At 41.4% G+C, this 14985-nt stretch overlaps 1 protein-coding gene across 1 annotated transcript in view; it reads left to right on the top strand.

Annotated features, from left to right (window-relative positions):
- The window catches only part of DCAF6 (DDB1 and CUL4 associated factor 6), a gene marked incomplete at both ends in the record, with an annotated part of 111209 nt that overhangs the window by 80760 nt on the left and 15464 nt on the right, over nt 1-14985 (top strand). Inside the window, 3 exons of the mRNA XM_080699288.1 lie at nt 634-720; nt 928-1240; nt 9839-9880. Of these exons, the coding sequence (XP_080555414.1) occupies nt 634-720; nt 928-1240; nt 9839-9880 (442 nt within the window). The remainder of the gene's footprint in view (nt 1-633; nt 721-927; nt 1241-9838; nt 9881-14985) is intronic.

Here is a 14985-nt window from a genome sequence, read left to right as displayed (position 1 = left end):
AGGCTACACTCCCAGACACCTTTTTTTATATTTTTATTTGGAAACAGGGTCTCTTAAGGCAGCAAGGCTGGCTTTGAACCTACGCGATCCTCCTGTCTCAGCCTCCCAAGCGCAGGGATTACAAGCATGTACCACCACGCGCGGCTTGAACTCTATTTCTTAGAGTAGGAAAAACAAAAGTAGTATCAATATCATATCCCTGCGCAGTGGCGCATGCTTGTAATCCCACCATTTGGGAGCCGGAGACCAGAGGGTCATGGTTTGCGGCCAGCCTCTGCTACTTAGTGAGGCCCTTTGCAACTCATTGTGAGCTTGTTTCAAAATAAAGAGTAAAAAATAGGGCTGGGGGTGTAGCTTGGAGGTAGAATGCCCCTTGGTTCCATCCCTGTACCACAAAAAAAAAAAAAATAAAAATGAAAGTCAAGGCCTGGACCTGTCTATCCCTGATAGTATTTGTACAGTTTTGTGCACAAGTACATATTTGCATTGTACTAGGGAGTTTTATCTGAATGTCAAGGGTTTTTGTGATCCAAAGAGAGTTAAGAACCATTTATCTATAAGAAAATTAAAGTATTAAGTTTGTGTTTATTTTTCTAAAAAATCAGCTTGAGTGATAATTTGATTTTTTTCCAGAATCTCCTGAAGAATTTTCAGAGGATGTGAAAAAAAATGAGGAAGGTACATCGTCAGAAAACCCAGCTCAGGACCGTATAGATTCAGGTGAGTCGTCTTCCTCTCCCATGAGGACATGAACAGGCTCAATCTTTGTCAGTCTCTAGAGTTAAGGGGCAATTCCAAATAGGTGTGTTATGGAACTTTCCTCTTTGAGGGAATTAAACTTCATATAAAAAAAAGTCCACCAGCTCCTATGTTAGATTACATAATGGTATTCACATCACCAGAAGTTATGACTGTCTTTTCTGGCAGCACAATTAGACAACCTCACTTCTGAGCCACTGGATCCCAACTCAGGAGAAAGGAATGACCTCAGCCTTGATAGTCCTTGTGAAGTTCCAGAAGAATCCAGTTGGTCTGAAAAAAGCAAGGAACCAGAAACCTCGGGTCAGCCTAGCAGTGAGCACACTAGCAAGCCTGAGTCCCAGCCCCAGACAGAAGCCACCGGGCCGGCAGCTCCTGAGGACACGTCCACCAGGGACTCTTCGCTCCAGGACACCGATGACAGTGACGACGACCCCGTCCTGATCCCAGGGGCGAGGTATCGAGCAGGGCCTGGTGACAGGTTGGTAAAGCTAACATAAACGGAAAGTGCTTGGCACAAAGGCTCATTCCCAGTCCTAGGGAAGTCTCCACTGTTGACATGTGCTTTCCTAAGGACATCTCAGTCATGTAAACTCACAGACGTTTTTAAATGATCTCCTGTGTTGCCTTCTTTGAGCAAAGTGCCTTAAGAGGAGAATAAAAAGTCTTTGCTGTGTCTCTGGCAGAGAAGCTTGATCCTCAGTTTACAGGTCCAGAGAAGAAGAGTACTAAGAAACCCAGGTTACTTAGGAGTCAGGATTGGGTGTGGTGGTCAGATTGCCCAGGAGAGCTCTGTGTTTTATCAGTTTGTTTCTGCTTTAATGGTGTGTGTGTGTGTGTGTGTGTGTGTGTGTCTTTTTTTCTATTAGCCCCAGATAGTTTTCTTTTTGAGAACAATATATCTTTCTCTAATTTTTAATAAACTTACTGATGCAACTTAGAAAATGAAGAATTATACCAAATAACTACTGTGGCAACAATAAAAAAGTGAATTGCTAACATATTTATATATTCATATTATTTTCCATTTTTTATTTTCTGTCATAACACGGACAGGTTTAATTTTTTAGGAAATAAAATAATCTTTAGGAAGTATATTAAATATCATGCTTATAGAAAACTATTTCTATAATTAGTTGCATCATACCTCATTTTAAGTTCTATCTCGTTACAGAAAATCTAGTTTTATCTATCAATTCTTAGGTCACAGGAGCGAGTACCCATTCAGCCATTTCACATATTTATATGTGTGAATATGTTGCTCCTTAATTTGCTTGAAATTTTAATTGAAATTTCTAATATAAAATTTTGGGTGACACTTTGGTCAACTGAAAAATAGAATGAAAAGATTAATTTATCCCTCAAGAGTGGCAATGTTTTATAGCAGTCAGGAGCATAGTGACTTGGGTTTGAATCCTGGCTTCACAACACTGACTAGTAGTGTTTCCTCAGTCACAGTACTTAATGATATATAAAGGCTTAGTTCCTTTCTATTAAATCGGGTTACAATTCTCTAAAAATATTACAAGAGCCAGGCGTGGTGGTGCAGGCTTATAATCCCTGCACTTGGGAGGTGGAGACGGGAGGACTGCGCTGGTTCGAAGCCAGCCTCACTGGCTTAAGAGACCCTGTTTCAAAAAAAAAAATATGTGTGTGTGTGTGTGTGTGTGTGTGTGTGTGTGTGTGTGTATGTATGTATGTATGTATGTATGTATGTCAGAGAATGTAGCCCAGAGGTAGAAGGGTTTCCAGGAACCCCAGTACCACCAAAAAAAAAAAAAAAAAATTTAAGAATCAAGGATCATAGAACCTGGCTCACACTGAAAACACTGAATGATAGCTGTTTTAAACAACTAATAGTTTTATTTTATGTAGCTACCTAGACTTAAAAACAAATGCAGTAGTAATGGCGGTAAGGGATAAAAATTGACAAAGGACAATCCTCAGCAGTGTAGCTTTTAGGTCAGAGAAAACCCCCTTTTTTAAACTATGAAAGAAAGGGTATGTATTCTTACTTTAGTCACATTTGGGAAATGTTTACTTTGCCATGGTATTGTTTCTAAATATAAAGCAGATAATTGGAGGCTAAGACAAGAGGATCACAGGTTTGAGGCCAGAATCAGGAGCAACTTAGCAAGACTTCCTTTCAACATAAAAAAATAAATCACAAACCTGTAATGCCAGTACTTGAGAGGCTGAGGGCTGAGTCAGGAGAATCACAGGTTTGAGGATAGCCTCAGCAAATAGTGAAATTCTCATCAACCTAGCAAGACCCTGTTTAAAAAAAGGGGGGAAGCCCTGGGGTGTAGCTCAGAGGTAGAATGTCTCTGGGTTCAATTCCCACTACCACCAAAGATAAATAAACAAACAAATAAATAAATATATAAATAAATTCAATGCAATAATAGTGTACCTTAGTGACAGAATGCCTCTGGTTTTAATCCCTATTACCCAAAATAGAAAAACTAAAAAGCATATAAAGCAGATAATTTAGAGATTAATCAAACTCTTCTGTTTACCTACCACCCATTAGTCCTCAGCCTTCTTAATATATATTTTAGGTTAGTAAAACTTAAGTCAAAGCCAGGCATGGTGGCACACAGGTATAATCCAGTATTGGGGAGGCTGAGGCAGGAGGATTGCAGTTCGCAACCAGTCTCAGCTACTAAGTGAGGTCCTCTGCAACTTCGTGAGACCTTGTTTCAAAGTAAAGAATGAAAAATAGGGCTAGAGGTGTAGCTTGGAGGTAGAATGCCCCTGGGTTCAATTCTAAGTACCAAAAAAAAAAACAAACTTAGTCCTATCTCTTTTCATACCCAGAATACAATCCATTAGAATGTCATTACCATTTAATGCATGCAGATAAAATTAGCAAAGCACAATTTGAAAATCAAGCGTAATGGTTTCCAAAACTCTGGGTGGTAAGCTAGCTCTATAAAGCTGTGTCACATGTGTGGCCTTCTGCTTATGTAAGTGAGCGTGTCCTTGTCTGACCCAGACATCGTCCTGTCTCCTTGAGGCCAGTGGCACTTGTGTTGCTAGTTTGGTGAGAGACATGTCCCACATGCTCACACCCACCGTTTTTTCCAGCCCACTTGTTTTTTTTTGGGGGGGGTGGTGGTACTGGGTTCCTGGAAGCCCTTCTACCTCCAGACTACACTCCCAGACCTATTTTATTTTTGGAAACAGGGTCTCTTAACGCCAGCATGGCTGGCTTCTTTCAAACCTGCGCAATCCTCCTTTCTCCACCTCCCAAGCACGGGGATTACAAGCATGCGCCACCACGCCCGGCCAGCCCACTTGCTTTTATCTGATTCTGGTGCTTGAGCATTCACCATTCTCTGCTGTGACTTTAGAGTCATATTTAAAATCTTTTTCTGAATATAATTTTTTTTCTGTATTTAAGTAGCAGAAAGTGCTACTGAGGTCATAAAGATAAAATTTAAGTATGCAGTTTCTAATAATGTGTACCATATCACTTTCTGTGCTCATTTGAATAAATAAGAGTTAACATACTTTAATGTAGGTTAGATACTGGCAGAAAATTATAATTCTTTAGCAGCTTCTGTTCAGGCCAATTTTTGGCACTTTTGTGCCAAACCTATTTTTATAGCTGATGAAACCAAGGTGCTAAGCAGGGATTTTCTATATCCTCCACCTAAAGAGTTTTTTTTTTTTCAATTTTTAATCTGAATAATAAACTACATTGAGAAGGAAGGATTTGTGGGAAGGTGAAGCCTACAGAATCCAAAAATTATGTCTTTCTATAGAGCTTTAAATCTGTTTATAATTTTTATGATACTTAGATGGTTTATATGTGCTGGTTGGTTTGTTTGATTTTGGCATTTTTGCGGGTCTGTGGATAATACCCAGGGGCATTTGACCTCCAAGCTACACCCCTTGCCCTATTTTTCATTCTTTATTTTGAAACAGAGTTTCACTAAGTTGTGGAGAGCCTCGCTAAGTAGCTGTGGCTGTCCGTGAACCATGATCCTCTGGTCTCAGCCTCCCGAATGCTGGGATTACAAGCGTTCACTACCACATCGGTGTTCTCCTAGGGTTTGAGTCTGCAAAAGTTAGTGAGAGATAGCTTCATTAATTCAGGAAAGCCGGCACTGATTTAGACTAGCAGAATACATGTGAGATCGGTAAATACAGACAGCAACCTAGAGCTGACCCCATGTCATGCATAAACTTTACTTAATTAACTTCTAATACTGGGAATTGAACCCTACCTCTGAGCTACACTTCCAGCCTATTTTATTTTTTATTTTGAAACAGGATCTCTCTAAGTTGCCAGGGATCTCCTTAAATTGCTGAGGCATGTCTTGAACCTGCATTCCTGTCTCAGCCTCCCAAGAATTTGGGAGTAACAGGCTTGTACCACCATACCCGGCTTTATACATAAACTCTTTTTTTTTTTTTTTTTTTTTTTGCAGGTCTGGGATGGAACCCAGAGGTATCTGACCTCTGAGCTACACCCCCTGCCCAATTTTTTATTCTTTATTTTGAAACAGGGTCTGAGTTGTGAAGGGCCTCACTAAGTAGCTGAGGTTGTCTGCGAACCGTGATCCTCCGGTTTCAGCCTCCCAAATGCTGGGATTACAAGCGTGCACCACCACGCCCGGCTTATACATAAACTCTTAAATTTATACTCTCATGGTTAGATCATGATTTGAAACTACTCTGGGTCCACATTTGCTTCCTTGTCTTTTAAAGAATTAAATTTAAATTTATTTATATTCTGTATACTAGGTTTGATATTTAGCCTTAGTTTGCCCTATATATTATTTTACTTTACAGGATGTGGTAGTAAACTTACTGAATAGTAGCAAAAGAATACTAAAATTCTTTCTTTCCAAGAAGCTTTATAATTGAAGAAAAGAGGACCAGTATACATACAAGCCATTTAAAACATGGATAAAGGCCGGGCGTGGTGGCGCACGCTTGTAATCCCCGCACTTGGGAGGCAGAGACAGGAGGATTGCGCAGGTTTGAAGCCAGGCGCGTGCGCTGGCTTAAGAGACCCTGTTTCCAAATAAAAATACAAAATAGGTGTCTGGGAGTGAAGCCCAGAGGTAGAAGGGCTTCCAGGAACCCCAGTACCACAAAAAAAATAAAATAAAATGGATAAAAGCCAGGCATGGTGGCACACATTTGTAATCCCAGCATTTGGGAGGCTGAGACAAGAGGGTCATTATTCGTGGACAGCCTCAGCTACTTAGTGAGGCCCTTAGCAACTCAGTGAGACCCTGTTTCAAAATAAAGAATAAAAAAGAGGGCTGCGGGTGTAGCTTGGAGGTAGAATGTCCCTGGGTTCAATCCCAGTACCGAAAAAAAAAAAGAACATGTATAAAGAAAACAAAGTTAAGCCGGCCATGGTGACGCACACTTGTAATCCCAGTACTTGGGAGGCTGAGACAGGAGGATGCACAGGTTCAAAGCCAGCCTCAGCTACTTAGTGAGGCTCTCAGCAACTTAGTGAGACCCTGCTTCCAAATAAAATATAAAATAGGTCTGGGAGCATAGCCCGGAGGTAGAAAGCCTCTGGGTTCCATCCCTGTATATATATATATATATATATATATGTGTGTGTGTGTGTGTGTGTGTGTGTGTGTGTGTGTGTGTGTGTATCTCACACACACACAGAGAAAACAAAGTTAATATATGAAATTAAATAAAAGTATATTTATGAATGTAAGAGATGCACACATCCCCCCGAGGTGCGCTGACATGACCAGTGACTGTGTCATAACGATGTGCACTTTCCTCTGAGATTTGCATTCTTTCCTGGCTGAACCAAAAATTAGTAAATGGTGAAAATCTTCCTCTGATCTTTTTTGTGCTTCCTGGCTTCCTTAGCACATCTTGATTTAGTTTGAATTCCTAATACAAAGCTTGCTTCTCTTTTTTTTTTTTTTTTTTTTTTTTTTTTTTTTGCGGGTCTGGGGCTGGAACCCAGAGGCATTTTACCTCCGAGCTACACCTCCTGCACAATTTTTTATTCTTTACTTTGAAACAGGGTCTCACTGAGTTGTGGAGGGCCTCACTAAGTAGCTGAGGCTGTCCACGAACCGTGATCCTCCGGTCCCAGCCTCCCGAATGCTGGGATTACAAGCATGCCCACCACACCCAGCAAGCATGCTTCTTTTTAATATTTCTGCAGAGCTCTGAATTCTTGAACTGCCAATTCGTGTTACTTCTAAATTCGGAGGGTTAGATATGTTGAATTTTATTCTCAAGAGAAAAAGTTTTAAGAGATTTTGTTTCTTAGAAACCTGAGAAAAAATATTTATCAGTTTGTAAGTAGGCATGATTTTGGCAATTTTCTCTATCTAAGAAGGCTAAGGGTGTGGAAGATATGCTGTAAAATGACAACATCTGGGGGGGGAGGGGACGCCTGCAGCCCTGTCCTGGGAGGCTGAGGGGGGCCAGGGGTGTAACTTGGAGGTAAAATGAAATAACCCCCAGTACCATGAAAAATGAAGAAGGTAGCATTCGGCTCTTACAGTCCAAGGATATATCCACACATGGAACACACAGTATGTATACCTGCTTGGAAGTCCCTTTTTGCCGTCACTGGAAAAGCTCAATCCGTGTTGGTCAGGGTAAAGAGTGGTCACAAAAGTTAAGTATGGTAAAAGTGGATGGATAATAAAATCTGTATTTTAATTTACATGAAGAGCTGTAGAGTGAATCTTGTTTTTGCCCCAAGTTTCATTTTTATTTTACATTTTAAATTTTGTTTTCAAAATGAAACTTAAAAAACCTTTTGTCATTTTTGACATTTAATTAAAAATATCTAAACAGTTCTTTGCACTGCACAGTAATGATTTTTTAAAATACATTTGCATTCTTATAATCTGATCAAGTAAGTATGCCCCAGATCTTCAGTTTGGGGCTGAATCAAGCATGAGAAGGAAATGGCTTAGGAAATGAGGGCGTTGACCACTAAGGTGGATGTTTTCAAGTGGAGTACTCAGCTCCTTTGAGGCGTCTGTAAAAGTGTAAAGGAGACTCTCTGCAGCAGAGGTTAGCAGAGCATTTTCCTAAAGGGACAGATCATCAATATTGTAGGCAGAGTGGAGGTTATTATGTAGGTGCTTACATAAAGCCATTCTAAAATGTAGGACTCATCTTGGTCTATGGGTCATTAGAAAAACTGACCAAGGGTTAGCCTAGAAGCCACAGTGTGCTGGTCCATCCTCTGTAGAAAATCAGTCTTACAGAAAGCAAGCAAGCTGTACTCTGATAAAATGCCTTGAGTGGCAGAAATCCAAAGCCTGAAACTGGAGTTGATGGATACACTGTATATTTGGGCCTTAACTTGGTCTAGACAAAACATAGAACAAAAGTAAGCATTTCACTGTCGTGGTATTTAAACAGTTAATGGCATTAGTGTGCATATCCCTGGCTTGTCTTGCACGCTGGATCAAGATACAGGTGTGTGTGCCTTTGGAAAAAGAGCAGAGTGCCTGGCTGTTCACTGCGTGAGCTCCAGGTGGACTTACCACTGTGCCAAGGTCATCGCAGAGAACTAATGAAACTAGGAGGAAAAAGATAAGCTGTGATGCTTCCTAAAGAGGTCAGCACTTAATGTGGACTAGTTTTAGTTACAGCCTCAGGGAAGAGCTCTAGCACACACCTGTAATCACAGAACCTGGTAGGCTGAAAAGAGGATTGCAGTTTGGGGACAGCCTCAGCAACTTAGTGAGTCCCTCAGTAACTTAGCAAGACCTTGTTTCAAAAAATAAGGTGAGACCTTGTTTTAAAATAAATAAAAGCTGGGCATGGTGGCGCACGCTTGTAATCCCAGCATTTGGGAGGCTGAGACCAGAGGATTGCGGTTCGCGGACAGCCTCAGCTACTTAGTGAGGCCCTCTGCAACTCAGTGAGACCTGGTTTCAAAATAAAGAATAAAAAATAGGGCGGGGGGTGTAGCTCGGAGGTCGAATGCCCCTGGGTATCATCCCCAGACGTGCAAAAAAAAAAAAAAAGAATAAAAAATAGAGCTGGGGATGTAGCTCGGAGATAGAATGCCCCTGAGTTCAGTCCCTTGATTGAACTACAAAAAGTACCGCAGGAAAAGAAAAAAGAAAAATAAATAGAACAAATAAATAGGACTGAGGGTATAGTGCAGAGGTAGAATGCCCCCCTGGGTTCAATCCCCAGTACCAGACATAAATACAGAAAGATATTAATTCCGTGTTGCTTGTTGATTTCTTTCTTAAAGTATATATTATTTGCAGAGAAATTTGGGTTCCTCTACCTACTTAGGACTGTGTGAAATACAGCCTAAATTTTTATTTTTTATTTATTTGTTTGTTTATTTACTTATGTATTTTTTGTGTGTGTGGTACTGGGGTTCCTGGAAGCCCTTCTACCTCTGGGCTACACTCCCAGACCTGTTTCATTTTTGGAAATAGGGTCTCTTAAGCCAGCATGGCTGGCTTTGAACCTGTGCGATCCTCCTGTCTCCGCCTCCCAAGCATGGGGATTACAAGCGTGCGCCACCACGCCTGGCTTAGCCTAAATTTTTAAAGCCAAAATTTCTTGTCTTGTAAATTTGCCAATCTCTAGTCATTATAACCACTCGTTTCATATTTTTAATGATTTCACTTTACTCTTTATTAAAGAAAATTGAAGAAGGGAAAAAGTAATCAGAGAGAAAGGACTGGGCTCCTGGGGAGGCCAAATCCCTGGTGCTCTTGCATGCTAGTTGTTAGAGTTATGTTTAGGCAGCTAGTCAACTCGGGCTCAGTGATTTATCTCCCAAGAGCAGCTCTGCCCGGCTGGCAGTGCCGGAGCTTAAGGAGTCACTCCTCCTCACGCTCAGCTCACGGCCTGGTTGGCTCTCTTATTCTTCAGAGACAGAGGATTGAGTGCAGTGTCTTTCTCCTACTCTCTCTTCAGCGAGCGCTCTTAACATTTAGTCGGATGGCATTTCCTCAGCTCCAAGGATGTGCAGCGAGGCTTTTAGACTGTGGCACTTGGTGATGAAGGTGCTGTCCCCGCCTTTGCATGTTTGATTCTTTGAAGTCTCTCTGAGTGACTGTAGTTCTTGTGTCCCTTTCACTAGATTTAATATCAGAGGAACAACAATAGGTGATAGAATAATGAGGTAATTCAGAATGTTCCTTCATTGTTTTTCTCTATGATGGATTTGCAGGTCTCCTTTCCACTGCTAACCACCTTTCCTACTAACAGTTAATGCTCCCTCGAGTTTCCTGCACTCAGTGCTACGCTTTCACAGACCACATTTAGCGCATGCACTGCATGGGAGTAGACGAAAAGACATTTGCTGTGTGCAAAGGTAACTGCTGTTCCCCCCCCATGTGTCAGATGACCAAGTAACTGCAGGCTGAAGCCATAGCCTCCGAACTTGGTTACTTGCTTTGGAGATTTTGTGGAAGAATGCAACTTGTTTTCTTAAAAACTTGAATGGTATAATAATTAGCAAGTCTTTGTTATTTAAATATACACATTTTTCTTAAAATCAGTAACTAAACAAGGGACTTGAGTCTAATAATGTGCATAGGTTTTAAGATTCTGATTTTGATAATAGTTTAGTAACCTAAAGACATAAGTTATATAAAGAGCTTAAAAATGTCTAGATCAAAGTGATATATAACCCTCCAACTAACTAACTAGAAGTCTGATAAGCCAGGCATGGTGGTGCAGGCTTGTAATCCCCTTGCTTGGGAGGCTGAGACAGGAGGATCGCGCAGGTTTGAAGCCAGCCTCAGCTACTAAGTGAGGCTCTCAGCAACTTAGACCCTGTTTCCAAATAAAATATAAAAAAGGTCTGGGAGTATAGCCCGGAGGTAGAAAGCCTCTGGGTTCCATCCCCAGTATCACCAAAAAAAAAAAAAAAGTCTGATAGTGGGGCACATCTCTGTACAGAACCAAATGAACCCGAAACCTGGGTTACTGACATCAGCCCCGACCCAAGTGTTGCGGGGTGGGGGCGGGGGGGATTAATGTGCGTGGTGTGTGTGTGTGGGGAGAAGTAATTCCCCCACCACCACCACACAGACAGACAACAGAAAAACCGTGGATTCTTGTCCTAAGCTAAGAATAAGTATTCATCGCTTGGACAGCTGCTGAAGATTTAAAGAAGTTTATTAGAAAGATAGAAATACAGAAAATAGAAATACAGCCCCATGCCAAGATGGCATGAGGGGATGACTCGAATGAGTACACCAAAGGGCTTACCCGTGGACCGGACTTTTTATACCCATGACCTCCATCTTGTTTGCGAGACTCTGAAGTCCCTGTAAGGTACCTCCCCTGGCAAGGTGTGGTGAGGTGTCTCCTTTCATGGAGGGCAAGGTCAAACCCTGCCCCATCCCCCCTAGATCATCTTGTAGATCTATCTTTAGAAAGAGGAAGCCCTAGCTCTTCTCTATTGACTTGTTAATTACTTTGAGCTAGGTTGATTTACATTGGAATAGCTGCCTGTTTTTAGGCAGAAACCAAGTTTCTTTATCCATGTCTGCCTCCATTTTGACACAACTATTTTGAAATATACCAATTATTTTCTTTTGAAATATATTAATAATCAGAGCTTTCCCAAATCTTCCTAGGCCATTCCCCATACTGGCACACAAGTTCTTAGTGACATATATCTGTTATTTGCCATTAGTTTCTAAAACAAAGTAGAACATGAAATATAGTGACAATCAGAAATATAAAATTGATTTGCCCTCAGGGGATGCAGAAAAAATAAGCCACAATATGTTATAGTGATATAGCAGTTCTTGGTTGCAGCTTATTCTCAGGATTCCTATGTAAAATCTCAAATTTATTTTTGCTTTGTGCTACTATTTCTACGTTGTATATTTGCGATAACTTTTTGCAGATTTATCTATCAATAGTTACCAGTTTCTAATTTATTGACACCATGAAATTTATTTTAGGACTTTTTGATTTTCTGTTTTTTTTTTTTTTTTTTTTTTTTTTTTTTTTTTTTTTATCCCAAAGCACTTAAAGCTTGGCTTCTGCTTTTACAATGAAGATTGCAACTAAAAAGGACCATGTTGGAAGCTGGGCGTGGTGCCGCATGCTTGTAATACCAGAACTTGGGAGGCTGAGATAGGAGGGCCGTGGGTTCCCTGGTAGCCTCAGCTACTTAGGGAGGTCCTCTGCAACTTAATGAGACCCTGTTTCAAAATAAAGGAGTTAAAAATAGGGCTTGGGGGTGTAAGTCAGAGGTAGAATGCCCCTGGGTTCAATCCTGGGTACCGGAAAAAAAAAAAGTACTAAACCATTGAAGTAGAGATTATTTTGAACTAATAAACAGTAAACCATTATCTCCCCTAGAGTGAATGAGATAAGACTCATTTTTCTCTGCCATAATTTTTTTTAGTTTTGAGATTATCCAAGGACATTTCTAATTATAAAATAGTATTTACTTGATAGCACACAAATTATTCTACCTCCCCATTTAGTAAGTGTAGATGCTCAAGGAATATAAATTTTTATTAAGGTAAAACAAGAAAAACAAAATGATCACAGATTGGCTCATATAGCTGTTACTCATTGGGGGCTGTCTTGTGGTGGTTCTGAAGAGTCTTGCTGTGATTGGCTGAGATCCAAATGATAAGCCCTGCAACCTGTTTGATGGAGTGAGAAAGCTGTAGTCATCTTCTCCACTCTCACCTGGTCTACTGAGAAGCCGTCCCTTGCCATGCTGCTGGGAGAGGCTGTCCTTGCTGTAAAGAACTATGGCTTCTTTTCAGTGCTTAGGCCACTCCATTATAAGACTGCTCCCATATGCTGTGCTCATACACACCACATCAGATGTGCCTGGAGTGTCGCTACGTACATCAGAGAACCTTTCCTGTCCTTGAGACGTATCGTGCTGCCCTAAACCTCCATGTCTTTGCCTGCCTGCCCTGTGCCCTCTCACTGAATGGCTTCCATCACTGTCACTGGGCTAGCGCCTCCATATTCCTCTAGCTATATTTGTTTGTTTGCTGTACTGGGGATCTACCTCTGAGCTACATCCTCAGCCCCGTTTTTTATTCTTTATTTTGAACAAGGTCTCACTAAGTTGCAGAGGGCCTCAGTAAGTAGCTGAGGCTGGCCACAAACCTGTGATCCTCCTGTCTCAGTCTCCCAAGCACTGGGATTTTAAGTGTGTGCCACCACGCCCAGATTTTTAGGTAGTTTTTTTTTTTTTTTTTTTTTGGTGGTGGTGGTACTGGGGTTCCTGAAAACCCTTCTGCCTCTCAGATCTATTTTTATAATTTTTTAAATTTGGAAACAGGGTCTCTTGACTCCACCTCCCAAGAGCAGGGATTACAAGCATGCACCACCACGCCCAGCTTTTTAGGTACTTTTTAAAGAAGCTTTTCAGCTGGGCGTGGTGGCGCATGCTTGTAATCCCAGCATTCGGAAGACTGAGACCAGAGGATCTTGGCTCACGGACAGCCTCAGCTCTTAGTGAGGCCCTCTATAACTTAGTTGACTAATAAATACAGATGCGGCGGGTCCCATCCGCCCACAAATACATGCAGAAATCCATTATAGGTGGTATGGATGCCTTTATTCGTGGAGACTAGGGCTGGCGGGGGAGAGCTCCTCTCTGTCTCTATCGGGCTTCTCTCTCTCTGAACTCTCCTCTCTCTGATTGAGAGGCGTGGTCCCCTGCAGGCAGGGTCTCGAACCTTTCAACCACTATTTCAATATAAGAAAAATCTATACATAATATAAAAGAAGTTATGCGATCTGAACTTGCATATGGGAGGAACAATATTTTTCAGGCATAAACATAAGGAGTGTAGCTTATTCTGTGCCTCTTATCTTTGCTTGTTCTTGACTATTCCTGGGGAATGCTTGCTTGACACACATCACAGCAGCTTTGGTTCTGATACATGGTTCCCTAGCTGTTAAGGAGTAGAAGGGCGTGTGTGTCCATGCTTTTTGATAACTAATTAGTTAACAAGTGTTTACAATGAGTACTCTCAAAACAGCTTTGCACATGGTTAGGCCTTTAGTATAAAATACTAATTGGTATTCTTCCTGTGCATAGGTCATTTTCATTCCAGTAGTTTTTACAGTGATCCACAGTGCACATGTGTTATTTACAGTGACCGGTAGACTTTCCAGTCTTCCTTGTGAAATAGCCTGCAGGGAAGTTGGTCCCTGCGCTGTAAGGGATCGTTTCTTGAGTGCTGCCGGGTAGTGGGAGTTGAGGACTGTGTGAGTAGCCATCATAGCTGCTGCTGTGGGGTAGCTTGAATGTGTGCACTTGGGGCTTCCGCTCCCTCCTTGGTAACTTTCCTACAGTGGGATTGTGGCAGGCCACATCTTTTTTTCTTGGTGGCAATACCAGAGATTAAACCCAGGGGCATTCTACCTCCGAGCTATACCCCCAGCCCTGTGTTTTATTCACCCAGATCCCCCTCCTGTCTCTGCCTCCTGGGTACTGGGATTACAGGTGTGCACCACCACACCCAGCTCAGATATATTTTAACCATTTATTACCGTTATTGCCCTCGGTCCTCAAACCTGTGATCATCGGTTTCAACCTCCCAGCTATGCAGATTACAGGCATGCACCACCACACCAGCCTAATTTTTTAAACTAAACTTTATAACTTGTGATAGAAGTAGACCAATTTGTAGGGCAAGATTTCTTTTTTTTTTTTTTTTTTAAGTACTGGGGATCAAACCCCAGGAACATTCTACAACCCCAGTCCTGTTTTGTTTTGTTTTTAATAAAAATGTCTCACTAGGTTGATGAGAGTTTCCACTACTTGCTAAGGCTGTCCTTGAATCTGCAGTCTTCCTGTCTCAGCCTCTCAAGTACTTGGGATTACAGGTGTACACCACCACACTCAATTTAGAGGAAAATTTTTAAATGAATATTTATGATTGGTAAGGTTGTCACTGATTCTTAGTAATTACACTTTATTGCTAGGAGAGCCTTAATTTGCCCACACCTCTTGTTGTGAGTTATTGGAGCTGGTATCTCAATTCCTAACTTGTCACGCCATTTTTTTCTTCTTTCATTTATAGCTTCTAGATGTTTGCTTTATCAGCAAGAGCTTTTCTTTATTGGTTTCTTGCTAATAACTCCCTCTCCCACCCTCATGCACACACACACTTTGGTGGCTGAGGATCAAAACCAGGTCCTTGTCTCGGACATGCTGAGCACACCCACTACTGCAGAGTTAACGTCCCTGTGGCCTCTCCTCCTCACTTTTAGCTCATTTATAGT

The sequence above is a fragment of the Muscardinus avellanarius genome (assembly GCF_963383645.1).
Source record: "Muscardinus avellanarius genome assembly, chromosome: 7".
Taxonomy (NCBI): Eukaryota; Metazoa; Chordata; class Mammalia; order Rodentia; family Gliridae; genus Muscardinus; species Muscardinus avellanarius.
The sequence above is the reverse complement of the archived record's forward strand: the minus strand, read 5'-3'. Positions and strand labels throughout refer to the sequence as shown.